We start from the raw sequence: 20,270 nt of genomic DNA on the forward strand, positions 1-20,270 counted from the left end.
TCAGCAGTCTGGTTAGAGAAAAGCAGCACAATTTAGCTACTAAAATAAACACTCTTAGTGAACAATCAGTTTTGCTAATCCATCCAGCTGCACGAAGGGCACACATGAACATCTGAAATGTTCTGTTTTGATATGGAATTAATGCAAGTTATTTTTTCTTTTTGCAATTGACATAACATTGTAATGGGACGATCATTTTGCATCAGAGGCGTCAGCTTGCAGATTATCTCTTTCATTTCAGCTTTCCTCCTTTTTGTGGTGAATTCTGCGGCACCATTAACGGTAATGGTATTTTGCACTCGTATTATTCTGAGATCTTTGCGTTAATATTAGGATCCCAATGCCTGCCTTGAACAACGTCATATGTAACCATGAAAAATGAGCAAGACTTATTGGAAAACATCTGTAGGCATCTCACATCAAGAAAATGTACAGCACGTTCTCTATTGAAATTCTGATTTTCGTCACATTAAAATTGCCTTGAAATATACCTATTAGGCAGTGTCATTCCCAGGACGTGGTCCTTTATCCATTATTCCCTCCCATTCAATATTTAGCTATTTGGGAGGGAAAAGTAGGCATAAAAAGGAAAAGCTAAAAAAAACATTCTCTTTTTTAGGGGGACTTGTACTTTTAATTTATTAAGGTGGACGTTCGGGGTCCTAGCATACTTGGTAAAGGTTTCAAAACAGGTCAGAAGGAAAGAAGGATGTAAAACAGAAATGTGTCCAATACAGGTGAACGAATACAAGAAAAAAGGAAAGTTATGGTGCAGGTCATCACCATGGATTAAATCTTAATTTAGGATTGATTTCTTCACTTAGAAAGTTAATAGATAGGCTTCCCAGGGTCCCTGAACATATTGAGGTTATAAGAAAAATTTCCTCTGTGTGTGGGGAGAAACCCTATGGCCTTGCTCGGCTTTGCAAAGGATTCTGTGATGCAGCCACATGCCCCTACCCTTTCAAAGTCAACTACCAGATGAGGCAGATAGCTTAATTCAGGGTATTTCCAACACAGTCCAACTCTCGCATAGCTCATGCACATATTCTTGTTTAATCATTCACTCTGAGTCATTGAGCTCAAAGCCTATAGGGATCTACTTAGAGCTAAATATTCCCAGAGAATCCCCCTGAAATACAATTTCCCAGGATAATCCAAAAACAACAGAATCGATAGTGAAGAGAAACTGATTTAATACAGTCTATTTGGGGCCTAATACTTCATTTCCTCAGACCAGTTTATCCAGAATGTTCTTGATGAGCAAACAGATCACTTTTGCACATTCCTTGTTCCCCAGCCACGGAGACACAGGCCCCTAACCTCACAGACAGAGAAAGAACTCCAGCATTTGCTCAGCTTCCACTCTCTGAGCGTCCACATGCTGGCCATTTTAGACATGTTTACATTGTTTTATTTGTCCAGATGGAGCTAAGGTTCTAGGCATTTCAGGAACCTGCCCAAGGTTACCCAACCAAACTATGGTGGAGTGGGGACTTGAATCCAAGACAGCTTGGGTCTTAGTAGACCTTCTGCTACCCCACACAGTGATTTCTTTGCCCCTTCTGCCTCTCTGGTTCTCTCCAACATGTTTTCTTGAAGTTGGATGCTTCTAGTCAGCCCACTCCACCTAAACCATTTCCCAAAGCTGCCCAGGAGGCTGGAAAAAAAAATAAATTCTCATTCCTCTTCCTTAATTCAGGTCAATTTCAAATTTATTAGCCCATGGCACGTGGAAAAGGCACAGTGCTGGGGCTGAGGACCCTGGGTTCTAGTCTGCTCCAGCCAGACTGTGTGACCTTGTACCTGGCACACATCCATCTCAGTGGTACATAACGAGGCGGGTAGATTACATAATCCTGAAAGGTGAGCTGCAATATTCTGACTCTATTATTCCTTGGCCTCAACATGTTTCTAGGGAAAGTGATTTGATCATGTTACCAGGTTATTAGATTCCTTGTCCTTATTCAGGGAAATATCAATTATCCCCACGATGGTGTTGTCTGTAACTCAGATTATTAGGGCACCACCCAAATGTCTTTAACTTGATTTGTCCAAAGTGGAGCATATCACCAAGCCCAAACAGACCCTGAAGTTCCTTTTAATCGGCTGATTTGCAAAAGCTGCTGCGATATCCTTTCCTTGTGCAGCCCTGGAGCGAGTAATGAATGTGGCAACTGAAGATGAAGGCCTAAGCAGGCAGTGGATACTCTGAGCAGGATGAAGGACCAGAAGAAGAACCCTGGCTAAGAAGAAGTAGTGTCTAGAAATTTCATTTTCCTGTTTGTAAAAAAGCAACAATACTTAGGGCTTTTGTAAAGATTCAGTGAGATGAAATCGGTCTGCTAATGAGGTATAGAGTGACCTCTAAGCTTTACTATTAATGTCACTACAGATATCTATTTGGAAAACTCTAGTTTTGACCATGGCTGGACTTCATTCTACCCAGTTTTAGAAATACACCTTGCAGCTTCCAACACAGCACGTCCTAAGGTGACAACTGCATGGATGGCTTCTCTAATGGAACCCCCTGTAAAGCGTATAACTTTGCAGGTAAGTACTCTCCTGGTCCTTCTATCCTACCTGTGAAGTATGACAAGGTAGAGATTTATTAACAAGAATATATAGCAGGAGGCGGTGGTGACGTGTTTGTGTGGCCTGTCTCAACTCGCCAGTAAATCAGCAGTGACACCATCTTTAGATGGTGACATACAGGGCAGTGCCCCTCATTCCAACAGGCCTCCATGCAGGTGAATGGTCTGACTTCCCAGATTTTGCAGAAAAAAACAGGCATCATTTTAGTTCTTAATATTGAGACATGAGGCTGACAGTTACTGATAGAAACTGACCCTGGTAAGGGATACAAGCTGCTCTACAGGCTGTAACAATTCAATTGTAAGAAGATGGCTTTATGAACTGGAGACTCAGCGACATTTCCCTGGTTTCCCAACCTCACAAAGGTGTCCTACCACTTCACTTGTCCGAAGATTTCCATCAGAGGTTTTAAAAATTTGACCAGAGCCTGTGTGTGCAAATATATATGACAGTGGCGGTAGGTGGGAGAGGGGACGTCTCTCTGGAAGCCAGCCCCAGCTATTCTGGGTCAGCCACATGTACAACCTACCCCTCTATGTATCAGGACCTGAGAGCATCTTGCCCTAGGGGATATTCACCTCCATTCCTCTGATCTCGTTGGGAGATACTGTGAGCCCAGTCCTAGCACATTTCTCACCAATGGCAGCAAGGCAGTCCCCAGGGTCTGACCATCTGAAGTTGCACTGAGCATCAGACCTGCCTGAAGTTCTGTCCTCATGGAGGCTCAGCCTGCTCTGGGTAGGTGCTGCTGAGAGATTCTGGATGCTTCTATGTGCCTCCTTGGTGTATATACTCATCCTCCGCTCCCTTCCCTCATCTATGCAGTCAAGACTTCCACATACACTTCTTCAGTGGAGGCTGGTAGGTTGAAGGCTTCTTTCTGGAGTCCCCTAGACAGCTGCGGCAGGTGGCAAATCATTGCCTGGTCCCAGAAAGTAGCTCCCAGATCAGTCAGGGCAGGTCTCAGACAAGTGTACCCTCGTGGTAAGAGAGGTGACAGGAGAAAGCCAAATTGCTTTTCACTCCTGGAGACACTAGTCTTTCATGGCAGACTTCGGGTTACTTATCTTTTCATGCGAGGTATAAGATTTCCCTGGTGTGACATCCACTGATACAATGGACATTCCACGACCTCAAGTGGCAAGAAATTCATGCTCCAATCTGCATAATCAAAGCCCCAGGTAAACATCACCATTCCTTTCTCAGTACTTTCTGTCCCTTGCATCTCCAAATCCTTATATTTATCGAAAATTCATGAAAATGTAATACTTAATAACAATTTTTACTCAGGGGCGCTTTTAAGGTTACGATGATAAACAGTTACTGCATGAAATTCACTAAACCCAGGATTATCAAGTTTTCTTACGTGTTTGAAATATGAAAAAAAAAAAAAAATTCAGCCTGAACGTTGCATGCTATAAGGTAGATTTCCTGAATTTATATTTCAATCACTTAGTCAGTTTCCATATACTATTGATTGATGTTCAGATCTTGCACCTCCGTTTAATGTTAAAAGCCTTAAAACAAATCGTAGATTTAAGCTGTTTATTTTTCATTAGTTTTCTCACTTTAGCTTAACTAGATTCTTCCTCACATAAAAAGCAAGAAAGAATTGTTGCTGAAGGTCACAGGGACAGAGAATGCAACTATAATAGCATGACACCCCTCAGAGGTTGTTTTTCTACAGAGCTCAATGAGTTAATCTCATGTTGTTGGAAAGAACTGGGAAGGGCAAACAAGACCAAATCAGGTTAAGGCATTTGTATAATTTTAGAGTTGTGATTCATCTAAATAGAAATCCCAGTATGAAGCTTAGTCCTGAGTTGAGTCCAGAAATTGTTCTTTTGAAACTTGTTACCCTAAAACACTCTATTCATTCTTCAAAGTCCAGTGTAGCTGTTACCACCTCTACAAGGCTTCCTTCCCTGACACCCCACATAGCGTTAATCATTCTTTCCTCTGAGGACCTCTGCTGGTAAATACTTCTGTTTCATTTACTACTCTACTGCACAATTGTTTGTGCATATTATCTGTCTCCTTATTACATGATAATCTCGGTGTCCTCAGTAGGTACTTGATGAACTTTTTGTTGAAATAATTACTATACAGCAGTATTTTCTGCCTGTACTATGGATATGATTGTGGAACCTGGTGCCCAAATGTTCTGAGAATGAGTACTATGTTTTAAAGACAAACCCACCATCATCAAAACAAAGCGAGAAAAGCAGGTTGCAGGCCAAATCTGGCCCACAGATATTCTACCGGGCTTCTTCTGTGTTACAAAATAGTTGAACCAGCTGCCAACTTTTGAAAATTGAGAGACTGCACACAAAAGTATATATTTCCAGTTTCTTAAAATATTAGGTTGGTGCAGATGTAATTGTGGTTTAAAAGATTAAAAATAATTGCAAAAACTGCAACTACTTTTGCACCAACCTAATATCTTCAGGTATGGCAACACCTCACCAGCATTTCTACGTGGCTACAAGTGACCGAAGCTGGCTGCAGGGTATACAGCCTCCTTTGCTGACCCCATTCACCTGGCTCGGCCCCTTAAGGCATTCCAGTTTGCAATGCTGGGGTTCACTTAAAATTTGGGTAGGGGGTTGGGACAGAAGACATAAAAACTCAAGGCCATGACACAATATGGAAAGATCCGTCCCTCGGCTAAAGGCATATCTATACAATACAATTCTTTACCACTACAGGGAATGAACAATTCCAAGATGGAAACCACATCTGAGGTCTCACTGGCAGCAGGTAGAGATAAAGGCAAAAACTAAAGCAAAAACAAAACAAACAAGAATAATAATAATAAAAAAAAAACACTAGAGTTCATCCAAAGGGAGAGATAATTCCTCTGGTCATCTCGACTTACTAAACACAATGTTTCAAAGCTTACCTTTTCGTTCTTGTGGACAAGGTGCCCTAAGGACTGTTGTCATTCCCTTCTCTTCTTTTCCCTCTTGTGGTCACTTCTTTAGTGAAGCCGTCTCCTTCCACCTACTCTATTGGAAAGCCCTTCCCTTCATCCCAGGGGTTTCCTCAATCATTAATTCACTCAGCATATATTGAGGCTCACTTATGTTCAAGTTATGTACTGGGAGGATTCCAACGTCAGTAAGCAGGGCCCTTGTCCCCATGAAAATCAAAGCCAAGGCAAGCAAGTAAAGAATAAGACTCCTAGCCTGACTTCCTTAAAATGGACTGTTTGTTCCCTCGACAATAAGGCTGACAGGAAGCGTATACCACACAGCATATAACCATGATGCATAGATTGGTGAGCCCAGGTCTTGGGAAAAAGAAGGAGAAGGGGAAGGGGAAGGAGAAGAGGAAAAGGAAGAAGGAAACACCCCTCAACTGATTTGAGAAGGAAGGAGAAACATGCATGAAAAAAAGAATTATAGCATAGTACTTACAAAGTAACATATCAATATAGGCTGTGACCTAGTGAGCAAGATGTGTACAGGAGATTGAAGTGGGTGTTTTTATTCCAGGAGATCTTCCAAAACATATGCATGTAGAAATAGGACTGGAAGGAGGAGAGAGAATTACTTATGCCTTTGCCTCTTGCATAGGCTACTCCTTCTGACTTGCATTTATACTCTCCCTTGTCTACCTAGCAAACTCCTATTCTTTGTCTAGATTCATATTGAAGCTTTACTTCCTCTGCTAGCACTTCCCAAGCCCCTGACCCGACATAGTTAGGCCCCATCCTCACCCTGTCTGTATAGTGTCTCATGTGCCTCTCATCATATCCCTCTCTTCTCCGTGGTACTTGCAGACCACACTGCTGACGAAACACATTTTGCCATGAATCTCCAGTGCTCACATGCTTTTGGTGCTCCAGATGTGTTACGTGAATGAACAGCAGTGGCAGGGGTGGGATGGTGGGGGTAGAGTCACATTTTGCACAGAGGAATGACATACAAAATGGAACCGTTGAAGGAAAACCTAGGCCATGCTCTGCAGAATGAAAGTATTTCTGCTTGGCTAGATTAAAGAATTTGTGTCAGGAAAAAGAGAAAAATGAGGCTGTTGAGGGCAAAGCAAGTCTATTGGGGGCCATGGTTGCATTACGGAGAGGAGAAAGTCACAACTTGCCATCACCCTAAAGATTCTTTCACTCTTTTTCTGCTGCTCTTACGTGATCCCAAACCAACTGCATGTAGGGCATCTCATCATCGTAAGCCCTGCCCTGCAGGAGCCATGTGATCTCTCAAAGTGTCCCTTATCTCTCAGACAGGCTACTTTCTGTACCTCAGACAAGTTAATGTCCTTTCTGCTGCTTACTGCAGGAGCTAGAATCCCAGCTGCCTACTCTCCATGTTTTCATTCTGACAGCTGTCCATAAGGAAGCCACCACAGTCCTTTAATCACGTAGGTTGACAGGTCACCACCAGTGGGGACTCCGCCATCTGGGCCCCAGTGTTACTCAGCATCACTGAAGTATCACCGGATATCTCCTCCTGTTGCTCTGTGGGTTCTTATACATTAGATCCCAGGTCTGCAGGGCAGGGCTGGAGGCTGCCTCCATGGCTGGCACACTAGCAGCCCAAGGGCACAGCTCATCAATTTTAGAAACTCATAAGGCAAACTTACGTTCTAGCAGAGTGGGAGGCCAGGTAGCTGCTCTGAACTTGGGTGCATTTTCTTGCTTCTTCTTTGGCTTCTTAGCTTACGGTACATGGGAGGCACTGAATGAAAAGCTTCCCTCACCAGAACTCAAGAACCATTGTTCCATCCTGTGTGCAGTCCTTCACTCACTCACCTACTCTTTCCTTATTGCTCTCCAAATAATCTAGTGTCCTCTTAATGGTTTCTTTTTCATTTCATGTCATGTCACTATATATATTTTGAAAGTGCCCAAAAGAAAGAGGTGTAGACCTTTTAAAAAGCAAAATATATACAGTAAAAAAATGTTTAATATGGCTGCTATTTTCCAATTTATCTGAATGACCAAATGCCCTAGACAAGATACCATTGTGTTGGTTGCTTAATGGATTGTTCAGTTCTGGGTAGTTCTGTGTGGCTGTCTTCATTATGCAACGGCAAGTTCTAAGGCAGCAAAGAGTATAAATGCCTAAAATCTGTTTCTAAGAAATAAATGAAAGGAATAATAAATATGAATTGGACATCTAGGTACAGAGTATTGATACAAAAAAACACATTAGTAGACAGAAAAAAACATGGTCTTCGAAGGAAGATTACAATCTTACTACAGTTAGAAATATTCCCCTTAATGATGACGTCATTAGGATGGCAACATAGGGCATTTTCAAATTTAGTCTCCCTCACAATAAAACCAACTTGCAACTATCTGTAAACAAGACATGCATGTGAAAATTCCAGAACACGGGGCTGAGGCTAGAGCACCCTCTTGGATCACAGAGACCAAGAAAGACTGCATTACAAGAAAAGAGGAATGGCAATCCTCTGACCCCGTTGCAACTTTCCCAGGACGGCATAAGGACACACTAAGTGGGCCCATGGAGCCTGTGGTTTCTCCAGTGAGGGCAAGGAGCCCAAGGTGTATACCCAGATTCCCCAGTATTATAGGTCACTTTCTGGGAGGTCCACATAGGTCACGCCCCATGAGGATCGCAGGGAGAATCTGGGGGACTTGATACTGGAGATCACATGGGGACAGAGAAAGGGGGCAGCAACTAGCTGGATTTGGGCAGACCAAATTTCTCCTCTCAGCATCACATGAGTAGGGATTCCAGCCAGTGGCTTTGCCCATCTATATAGCCAAACTGGTGACTCCATCTGGCCAGGGTACTTGATGCACAGTTCTGCCTGATTTGGGTGCCCAAACAAGGATCCATGTTGGAGTTGGAGCATGTTCTGCCACCCCGCATGGGCAGGGAAACACATCTGTAGCTCTGTCTAATGTTGGATACAGTTCCCAACCTCGTCCAACTACCGTGTTTCCCCCAAAATAAGACCTAGTCAGACCATCAGCTCTAATGCGTTTTTTGGAGCAAAAATTAATATAAAAACTGGTATTATATTACATTATGTTATGTTATGTGATATTATACCTTGCCTTATATTATATTACAATAAGACCAGGTCTTATATTAATTTTTGCTCCAAAGACGCATTAGAGCTGATGGTCCGGCTAGGTCTTATTTTCAGGGACACACGGTAGGAAACCTAACCTGAGCATCCAGAAAGCATCTAGCTGCCCTAGAGCAGAGATCCTAGCCAGCAGCTCTGCCATCTGCTGGGGGCCGTACTGGCCAGCAAGTCAGTGCACACGCCTACCTGATTCAGGTCACCATCCAGTAGGCTGTTCTGGCCTTGGAGCCTTTTCTGTTGCACCAACTAGGGACAGAAACAGGCTCATGGGCCTACCTACTGCTGAGTATAGCCCTATCTCCCCTGACCAGGAACATAACCAGAGCACCTGGGAGGCTGTGCAGCCCACCTTAAACTGTACTTGCAGTGATACCCAAGCAAAAAATGCAGCCAGTGGCTCTGCCCATCTGCAGCATTGGCTCAGTGATCCTGTCTTCCTGTCTGACCAGCTCAGTGGACAGTTCTGCCTAAGTCTAATCCCCAGACAATGAGCCATACTGGCTGTAGAGCCTGTTCAATGGCCCTGCCCAGGCAGGGAAGCAAATTTACAGGACCACCTAACTGCTGGGTATGCCACCTGACTAGGAAGACTGACCAGTGAACCTGGGCAACTGTGGAGCCCATTCTACTGGTGCGCTTGGTCAGGGAACCAAGTCAGCAGTTCTCTCCAACTGTTTCCAACTAGTGGTATACCCACAAACTCAGAACTCAGGTGGTGCCCTTACCCAAACAGAGACCCTGATAACAAGCTCCACTTGTCCAAGGATGCAACCACCTCAAGTTGAGCTGACTAGTGAAGGAACTGCGTCTGCCAGAGTGAGTATAGAAAGTCTGGAAGAGGAGATTGCTTACTCAAATGTGCAGATACCAACCCAAACAATCAAGGACCATGAAGAATCAGGTAAACACGTCACTATCAAAAGAAACTAATAACACTCTAATAACTAACCCTAAAGACATAGAAATCTATGAATTATCTGACAAAGATTTCTGAATAATCCATTTAAAGAACTTTAGGAAACTACAAGAACACACATAGAGGCAACTACATAAAATTAGAAAAACAATGCATGAATAAAATGAGAAGTTCAACAACACACACAACCCCCCCAAGAGAAATCCTAGAGCTGAATAATACAATGACTGAGCTGAAGAATGCAATAGAGAACTTCAATAGCAGATTCAACCTAGTAGAAGAATGAATCAATAAATTAGAAGATAGGTCATTTGAAATTATTTAGTCATTGGAGCAAAACAGGATTTATGGGAACATATATATATATATATATATATATATATATATGGTGAAGGACTATCTCTGCTGAAGCCAGCCTGTGAAGTCTGGAAGAAGGGACTGCTTATTCAAATATAAAACCAATAATACCGGAAATGAGAAGAGATAAAGACTTTCCTGAACAAACAAAAGTCGAAGGAGTTAATCACCATTAGACTTGCCTTACAAGAAATGCTACAGAGCAGTTTTCTAGATGAAATAAAAAGATGTTCATTAACATCATAAAAACATACAAATATCGGTATAAAACCACTGTGAAGAAAAAATATAAAGTTTATGTATGTTACTAAAGTTAAGTTGTTATCATCTTAAAATAGGATGTTATAAACATAAGAAATTTTATGTAAGCCTCATAGTAACCACAAAGGAAAAACCTGTGTTAATTACACAAAAGATTATGATAAACAAGTAAAGCATACTGCTACAAAACAATCACAAAAGAAGATTGCAAGATAAGAGGCAAAGACCAAAGGATGAATAACACAATCAGAAAACAATTAACAAAATGACAATAAGTCCTCACCTACCAATAATTACTTTAAATGTAAATGTATTAAATTTTCCAATACAAAGATACAGAATGGCTGAATGGATTTTTAAAAAAATCTAATGATATGCTGATTACAAGAGACTCACTTTAGCTTTAAGACACAGACTGATAGCGAAGGGATAGAGAAAGATATTTCAAGCAAATGAGTAGCTCTATTTGTATCAGAATATAGAGTTTAAGCTAAAAATGATCAAAAGACACAAAGAAGGTCATGATAGAATGATTAAAGGGTCAGTCTATCAAGAATATAAAACAATTATAAATATTTATGCATCCAACACTGGAGCACATAAACATATAAAGAAAATAGTAATAGAAGTAAAAGGAGAAATAAACAATATAAAAATAGTTGGAGACTTTAATACCTCATTCTTAACAATGGATAGATCACCAGACATAGGATCCATAAAGAAAGTGGATTTGAACAACATTATAAACCAAACAGACCTAACAGACACATATTGAACATTTTACCTAACGATACACATTTTCCTCAAATGCACACAGGACAGTTTCTAGGATAGAGCATGTTAGGCCACAAAGCAAGTCTTAGCAAATTTAAGAACAATGAAATTATAAATAAATAAATACATATATATATATATATATATATATATATATATAAATACAATAGCATGAAACTAGAAATTCATGACAAGAGGCAAACTGAAAAATTCACAACTATATATAAATTAAATAACACACTCCTGAACAACCAATGGGTCAATGAAGAAGTTGAAGAAGAATAAAAAAGTATCTTGAGACAAATGAAAATGGAAAAACAACATACCAAAACTTATGAGATGCAGCAAAAGCAGTTCTAAGAGGAAAGTTTATACAGATAGGTGCTTACATCAAGAAAAAGAAAAAGAAAATCTTAAAGAAATAAACTAACTTTATACCCCAAGGAACTAGAAAAGAAAGAACAAATGAAGCCCAAAGTTAGCAGAAGGAAATAATAAAGATTAGAGCAAAAATAAACGAAATACAGAATAGCAAAACAAAAGAAAAAATAACAAAACTAAGAGTTGGTTCTTTGAAAAGACAAACAAAACTAACGAACCTTTGGCTGGACTATCCAAGAAAGCAACAGAGAGGACCCCAATAAATAATATTAGAAATGAAAGAGAAGATATTACAAGAGATAAAAGATACAAGAGATACAAGTGTTGGTGAGAATATGGAGTAAAGAGAACACTGGTGCACTGTTGGTGGGAACATAAATTGGTGCAGCCCCTATGGAAAACAGTCTGGAGGTTCCTGAAAAAATTAAAATTGGAACTACTATATTATCCAGCACCTCCATTTCTGGGCATATATCTAAGGAAATGAAATGAGTATCTCAAAGAAGAGATATCTGTGCCCCCATGTTAACTGCAGTATTATTTACAATAGCCAAGACATGGAAACAATCTAAGTGTCCATTAATGGGTGAATAAAGAAAATTATGTACATATGTATATATGTATATATATATATATATATAATTTTTTTCTATATTATGCTAGAGAAATAAGTTAGAGAGAGGCAAATACTGTATGATTTACTTATATGTGGAATCTACAAAAAACAAACTCATAGAAACAGAATAAATTGGGGATTGTCAGAGGCGTGTGGTTGGGGGTCAGGGAAATTGATAAAGGTCATCAAAGATACAAACTTCTAGTTATCAGATAAATATATTCTGGAGATATTATGTACAGCATGGTGACTACAGTTAATACTATTGTGTTGTATATTTGAAATCTGCTAAGAGAGTAGATCTTAAAAGTTCTCATCACAAGAAAAAATGTAACTATGTGAGATGCTGGATATTAACTTATTGTGGTGATCGTTTTGCAGTATATACATATAGCAAATCATTATGTTGTACATTTTAAATGTCTACAATGTTATATGTCAATTATATTTCAATACAACTGGAATAAAGGCAATGAGCTTGTGGCATACAAAAACACAAACAATAAAGAAAGGGAAACATCCACTCCAACATACACAAAATTAAATTCCAAAATGAAATGTATGTATGTAAGTGTTAAGCCACCAACAAGTATACACTGAATATGTTTTATGTACAGTGATCATATCTGTAGAAGGGTAAAATGTCACATTCATATAATTTTTGCCCTTAAGGAGATTAGTACTTAGATGAAATGAGAAGTTAACATGAAAGTCCTAGTGACGGGGGGTTGTACACATGACCTCCACCATCAGTGCCATGAGAGATGAGGATTCCATAATTCCATACCAGGATCCCAGACTGCGTCATTCTGTGGCACGGGTCAATATGACATGAGCTCCTGCAAGTGGAAGGTTTGGGGAGACCCACAGTGACCCTGGAAGGCCCCTGAGAGGTGGCAGCATCAGGTTAGTTCTCAGGAAAAAGGATTCATGCCAGAGGAGAGGTGGAGAGGTGAGTGTGTAGTGTCTAGTGTGTAGTGTCCTGCCACATAAGACCCATGGGTAGATGTATACTCTGAAAACAAAGATTTTGTGCAGAAAAGAAAACATCAGAAGCACAAGCAGGATTTTAAAATCCTCTCCTCTCATCTAAAATAATACAAAGCAAAAAACTAGCAAACAAAAAGTTAGCATTCTAAGAAGTGACAGCGAATTTTTACACTTTGGTTCTAAGATGTCAGATGTCCAATTGTTTGTGTGAATAATCTACATTATAACATTCTTTTCTTTCTATCTTGGCCTAAGGATATGGGTACTAAGACTGAAACATCAGATAAAAGGGAAAAGAAAAAACTGTGTGAGGCAGAAAATATGAGCATAATGTCCTATCAAGATAAGGATAACACAGGTATCCAAAACAAGACAAAAGCAGAACACACAGGAGAGGGGAAATTCTTGGATGCCACAAATCAAGAGCCTTTCAGAAATGTGTGGCTACAGTAGGTCCTTATTTCAATGGCACTGCAGAAATCCTCTCATCTGACTCATCCCAGGTGGGCCAGTTAATCAAAACGTCAGAGTATGGAATCAGAAAAATGTTCCTCGTGTCCATTTGTATTCCATGAACACAGCACCCAGAGGAGGAACACAGCACCCAGAAAGGAAGGTACTGGAGCCTGACTGTGGATTGAAACAGCCTCTCTGTCAACTGCCAGCTAGTGACGTAGCCTCTTTGTGCCGATATGTTCCCATTTGCAAAATGGGTGCAGCGATTATTCCTACCTCATAGGGTCATAATGGAGATTAAATTCACAGGTTGGGGAATAGTATCTGACACATGATAAGCACTACATATTTGTTAAATAACATTTTTGATAGGGCCAAATTTGATTCTTTGCCTAGGGATCCTTTTATTAGTCCTCCAATGTTAGGCTTATTTTTGGGGGGGTGGGTACCAAACACATGCTTTATGCATTGCCTGTGATTTCTAGTTTTTGATTTTCTTAACAGTGAAACATGACTTTAAAGTCACTTGAGAAGCAATTTGTATGAACAATGCCTCTACACTTAACACAAATCCCAGTCTCCCACAATTTTTTTCTTTTATAGTTAGACATCTATATTTCATTTGGTCATAAACATTTGTTTTTAGTGATTGCCTTTCTAGATGATTTTGAAGCACTCAACTTTGTTTTATAGAAACAATTTGTTTGGCAGCATATTTAATCAGTTTATACAGTTGTTAAAAATTATATAATTACCATGACATATACTACTCACATAAACATACTGAGTTACAAACATTTAATTTATGCTGAGCATTCAACTCAACTGGTAATGATACAGGTTACCTAGCATGTCCCTAGGTAGACAGGGAGGTCCCTGGTAGAATAAACAAAAGACAGCCATATCCTAAAACTCCAGGTTTTGAATTTACTCCTTCGCTCCAGGACGTAATGTAACAAGGCCTTGAGGTTAATCATAACATTCCTTTTGGCCTGACAAATGGAGCAGATCTGATAGATAAGAGTGGGTTACTTTGCTAATTCCTTTAGGATGGGCAAGCAGAACAAACCTGGTAGACAAATTTCATTATAAGGCGCCAGTTCCCTTCTTCAAACAAGTTCCCTTCTTCAAACAGCTCCCCTTCCCCAAACAGGACAGGGAAGGTATAAAATTAGGAGCTTTTGCCTCAGTCATGGGGACACCCCCATTCGGGAGCCCCTCCCGCTCGGGAGCTCTGACTCTTTGCTTTCAATAAACTGTCCTCTTTTTAAACTCTTTGTCTCTCCTGGGTCCGTGTTTCCATTCTTCGGTATCATGAGACACGATCCCGGCCCGCACTCAGAAACTGCAGGTAGATCCAACATCATCTACATCATTTGGGGACACACAGGAAAATACTCCTACATCAGTAAGAGAAGTAAGCGCTCTACTAGGTATGAATGTTCAGTAAGTTGAGAGTATTGTTTAATTTGATTTATAAGAGGAAATGGTGATCATTGGTTAATCTGGCCTGTAGGTTCAGTTAGAGACTCGGGTTCCTTTAAGAACATTACTTTCTGATTTTATTTGTTCGACTGGCTTCTCAGTTCTTTAGAATTTAGCTTAAATTGTTGATTTTAATATAGAGGGCTCTCTTCATCTGGTCTGTTACCACCTATAGTCCCAGAGATATCATTCTGAAAATTGAAATCAACAGAAAAGTTTATTGCCAGTCTTAAGATTTTAATTTTCAGGTCAGGCTCTTTTTTCTTTCCTATCATGGACCTGGCTCCCTTTGTAAGTGTCCAGAATTGAAAACAATCCTTATAATTATGCCTTTTTGTTCCTCCTATACAAGAATTTGTTAAATAATACACATGTAACTTTTTATTCTCTATATTTGAGGGACAAAGGATTGCCTGTTTCTTATAAATGATTTTCTTTTCTACTACTTACAATGTATCTACTAAAATCACAATAGGTTCAACAATCTTCTTTCTATGTTTCTCTTCAGGTGGCTACTTCAGATTGTAGAGAATAATTAGGCTGTATTCAGCAGATGACAACTAATGTAGTTTTCTAAGATATGCAGAAAACTACTTAGAAACCTACTGTACTGAATTTCCAGTCCATGGGCAGAATTCTGTAACGTCTATAATATTTGGGACCAGGTACCAGCCACACCCTCAAACGGGCTGGGCTGGTCCGGCATGGCTGAACAGTTCCAAAGCACCCACATTAGACAGGAAAAGTTCAGCAGAAGAGGTGGGGGTATAAAATTCTCTTAGGTGTATGCAAAACAACTCCCTAATTTGCAGAATGAATTTGTGTCATTTATTCATTATTCCATTCAACAAGTAATCACAGAGCTTCTGTAGGTGCAAAGCAGGCTCAGACTGCTTTTAATTTAGCCGGTGCTCCATGATAGGTCTTTGTGCCACCAGAAAATGAGAAACATGAGTCAAATCATAAATAGACCACCTGAAAAGCTAGCAAAATTGTCTGTCTGCAGTTGTGAGCTGTAAGATGTTAGAGGGCAGGCGTCACATGTCCTATCACTCTTCTTCACAGAACTAGTACCAGTCCATTCTTTTCCAATGTCACTTACGTTAGAATGGCTCCTGAAAGTGAGAACTGCTTGGGGAGGAACATGAAGTGTGTTGGCTGAAAATTCCCAATAAATAAACACCAAGTTATATTGTGAGCATGCACACCATCCTTTGCCCTTTGGGTATGGATTTAAGAAATGTGTGACAGCCAATGAAAAATCTTCAACATCCACAGCACATGTGTTCACTATGGAAACAAACCATCATGATTCATAATCAGGGACCACAGATCTTTAAACATTGTTCCAGAAAAGCCGCAAGTTAAAATGGGTAAAACAGAAAAATTCATGAACACACAACAGCTGTTAAAAGTAATGATGATATTGGATCTTGGTTATGAGAGAGAAAAAGAAATACAACTTTTTAAAGATACAAGAATCTCTATGACCAACATTTATTGTGGTCGGCACTAGGAAACAGAATAGAGATAGATAATTTTTTCTACACAGATTTTGAGTCATAAATTATGAATTATGCTCTAACAGATAAAGCAGAGAGGAAATTAATTTAAGAGATGAGGTCTATTTTACATTTCAGAGAGCCGTTTTATTTTAATTTCGGAGTTGGGGGGGATTACAATTTGATGTTCAGCTTTACCAAACATCTTTTGTATTTTTTTTCTCTCTGAAATGAACTGCAATTTTTCATTATTTCTCTGAGGAGTATGGGACAGATGCTTATGCCAAAGTTCAGATAGTAAATCAGCAACACTATTTCAACCATCTGGAAAAGTGCTGTCCTGTAGAACTTTCTATGATGATGGAAATATTCTGTGTATTCGAGGTCTGACAATTAAGTTCACGAACTTGTTGGAAATGATGTCGCTAAACTTTTTTGTTATCAGAGGGATTATTCGTTAAGAATTTGTACCAAATGGTCAAATAGTTAGCCAAGTTTACTATTTGGAAGTGCTGAAAATACTGCGTGAAAAAGTTAGACGACCTGAACTTTCGCCAACAATTCATGGCTCCTGCATCATGACAATGCACCAACTCACACGGCACTGTCTGTGAGGGAGTTTTTAGCCAGTAAACAATAACTGTATTGGAACACCCTCCCAACTCACCTGATCTGGCCCCCAATGACTTCATTCTTTACCCGAAGATAAAGGAAATACTGAAAGGAAGACATTTTGATGACATTCAGGAAATCAAGGGTAATACGACGACAGCTCTGATGGCCATTCCAGAAAGAGTTCCAAAACTGCTTTGAAGAGTGAACTAGGCGCTGGTGTCGGTGCATAGCTTCCCAAAGGGAGTACGTCAAAGGAGACCGTAGTGATATTCAGCAATGAGGTATATAGCACTTTTTCTAGGATAAGTTCGCGTACTTAATTGTCACACCTTGTACACTGTCTAATATGGTAGCGACTGGCCATATGTGGCTTTTCAATACTTGAAATGTGGCTAGTTTGACATAGGAACTTAATTTTAGCTTAATTTAGCATTCAATTTCAATAGTGCCATGCGGCTAGTGTCTATAATGCTGGGCAGTGTTCAGAGGAAACCTCTGTCTCGCAGCTTTCTCTCAGCCAATTAGTCCACGCAGCTGGGGCGGGGGGTGGGGGATCCTTAGTAAATTAATTGTACGTTGTCCCTGTGAAACTCATAAACCCTTTGCAAGCTGAGCCTCAGAAGGGCTCTGAGCAAGGCTTCCTAGAGCTTGTTTGAGCAAATATGCATATTAATAAGATTTTAAAAATTAGGAAACAACAAAGATCAACCCTCTAACCCCCTTTGCTAATTCATGTGTTGCCCTGCAGCAGGATACATTCTCAGAACTTTGTCAGGGATGGCTTCAAAATGAATCAAATGGTTTGACTTTCCATGACTTTGCATGTTATGGAGACAAGCAAAGAAAGTTCAGTGAGAGCATTTAGACAAAGAGAACCTGTGAAAAACTGAGACAGAATATAGGAAGTATTGTGCTATGAGGAGGAATGCTACACAGAGAGTGAAATGAATGAAAAATAAACCCCAACTGTATTTTTGATTAGAGAGTTTGCAATGAAGAAATGTACTTTGGCATTCCATAAAACTCTTCCTTGCTTAGTATAGAATGCAAGATTACTAATACTGGTTCCCCAGGTAATTATTTTCTGACTCTGTTCTACTATTTTGCTTAGTTTAGTTTAGGATACCTTCTGGTTGTCCCTTTTACTATTTAGAATTTGTTGATGCATTTCTTTATCTAAATGTAGCTTTAAAAAGTCAGAAATTTAAGAGATGTTCAATTTTAATGACAGCCCTTGAGAGGGGAAAGAATCAGGGTTCTCACGCAATATGCCTTGCCCATGGAAATATTGGTAACTTTTGAACTTAAATAACTTCTTGTCAATAGCATTTCAGTAGCAAAGATTGTTTTCCACATAAACACATACCTGGAGGAGCAGATCTGAAGTCGGTCTGACTCGTTGTTGGAACAGGATACTTAATGTTCGATTCTGTTGTTCCAAATCAAACACTCTTGTTTTCAACTTGACGCATTCCTCCCTTAGATCCTATAAGAAACACATCGAAAGAAAAAAAAAGTCTACAACTGAAAGCAACCTTTGCATATTATAACCATAATTTATCTGATATTTCAGACACATTAGTAAAAAAAAACACACTAATAATAATAGTATTTTTATTCTTCGAAGCCCCCAGAAATAAATCACACAAATGTTTTCTTCCACATCCCACTGTCTGATAGAATTATTGTGTATGGGGTAGACCAATTTTTTTTTTTTTTAAAGTGCACCTTGAAATCAGAAATGCATTAATCGAGCATGCTATTTTTGAAGATGGTTAATCTTAGCAATATAAAGTCAATTTAAGTTTCTACCTACATATTGTGCCTTTTCTCTGTCTTCATAAAAGCAATCATAAAGCACAAACCACAAGGACGATAACGTTTTTGCAGTGAATAGAGATTTGATGAACTAAAGAAACTATCACTTTTGATGGAGCCTTTCGCTTTCCTTTGTGGAAATGAGTTGAAATTCTCAGCGCTGTGGCAAATAGAGTCAGTGATGCATTTCGTGGGAGTGACACCACTCTGAAGTGAAGGCTTTAAATGGCCGCTTGAAACTTGCCCATCTGATGAACTAGTGGATTTCAGTGACTTTGGGGGGCAGTTGGGTCTTAGTGCTGGGGAAGTAGAGCAACTGTACCTCATCATCCTTTGGGAACAGCACCTTTGAATAGTTCAAACACCACAGAGACGTTTTCCCAGCTTTCACCGGGGGGAGTTAACACATGAGAGTGTTAGCATTCTCTGGAATCTCACCAAGGAACTGCCTTCCAAACTGACTTGTGATAAAGATACTTGTAGTACTTAAATGTCTTTGATGGGTTCAGGAAAGACCAGGTAGAATGAAGCCCCGATTCAAGGTTCTTCATAAGCGGACCCCTTTCAACTTCCATTTTGAACTTCACCTTTCTCTATTTCCTGCTTTGTTTTGTTTTTCTGTTTGTTTTTAAAGGGTTCTGCTCTTACATGCAAAGAACAAGGGTGTGTTTGTTGTTCTGAAAAGCTCTCTGCATTCCAGCCATACTTCTCTTCCCCTCACCTTCTCAAACGCCTTTCTTACAGTCCAAGTCCCTCTTTATATATCCAGTCCAAATTCTGTCTAGCATCTTTCTGACACTTTTATCTGGTGTCGCTCAAAGAGTGCTCTCTTTTCTGAATCCCAGTGAACTCTCAAGGCCTCACATATGACATTTAGCATACGCAACTGTGTATTGATTTTATCTTGCATGCTCTAGACTTATCTTGTCTATTAGATGGGCCATTCCTCAAAAGGCAAGCATAAGAAAGTACTCAAATAAACAACAGCATATTATTTTTACACTCTTATTCCATTCCCTAGCATAGCACTACATTAGGCAGGAGCTTAAAAAACGTGTGCAATCATTTTGTTAAAGGGGGATGATAATGATGAATTCTATTCTCTAGTGATAGCGTGATAAAGAGAGTTTAAGTTTCTCAACGCTTCCAGTTTGTCTGTCTATGTATCCTGATGTGGGGCAGCTATAAGCTTTACGTAAGGCCCTGCAAGCAAGAGAGAAGTTCATTGGGTCTGATCTCTAGGGCTTCAGTGGGAATCACAATCGTGAGTGGGCCTGTTCCATAACCTTGTATAACCTAAGTGTGAAGCTGGAGACATCCAGCTTCTGAGGCTTGACCTGAGCAGCCACTCATTCATTGTATTTACAGAGGGCAAAGAAAGAGGTGAAAGTGTGGCTCAGTGTACAGCTTCCACTCTCCT

At 39.9% G+C, this 20,270-nt stretch overlaps 1 protein-coding gene across 8 annotated transcripts in view; it reads right to left on the minus strand.

Annotated features, from left to right (window-relative positions):
* Nucleotides 1-20,270, minus strand: part of NCKAP5 (NCK associated protein 5) — a 967,526-nt gene that overhangs the window by 169,124 nt on the left and 778,132 nt on the right. For all 8 annotated transcript variants that reach the window (XM_088794122.1, XM_088794125.1, XM_088794123.1 and 5 more), the window contains one exon: nucleotides 18,399-18,518. In XM_088794122.1, coding sequence (XP_088650248.1) covers nucleotides 18,399-18,518 — 120 coding nt within the window. The remainder of the gene's footprint in view (nucleotides 1-18,398; nucleotides 18,519-20,270) is intronic.

The sequence above is a fragment of the Rhinolophus sinicus genome, chromosome 17, assembly GCF_057876585.1.
Source record: "Rhinolophus sinicus isolate RSI-liver-muscle chromosome 17, RSI-T2T, whole genome shotgun sequence".
Classification (NCBI taxonomy): domain Eukaryota; kingdom Metazoa; phylum Chordata; class Mammalia; order Chiroptera; family Rhinolophidae; genus Rhinolophus; species Rhinolophus sinicus.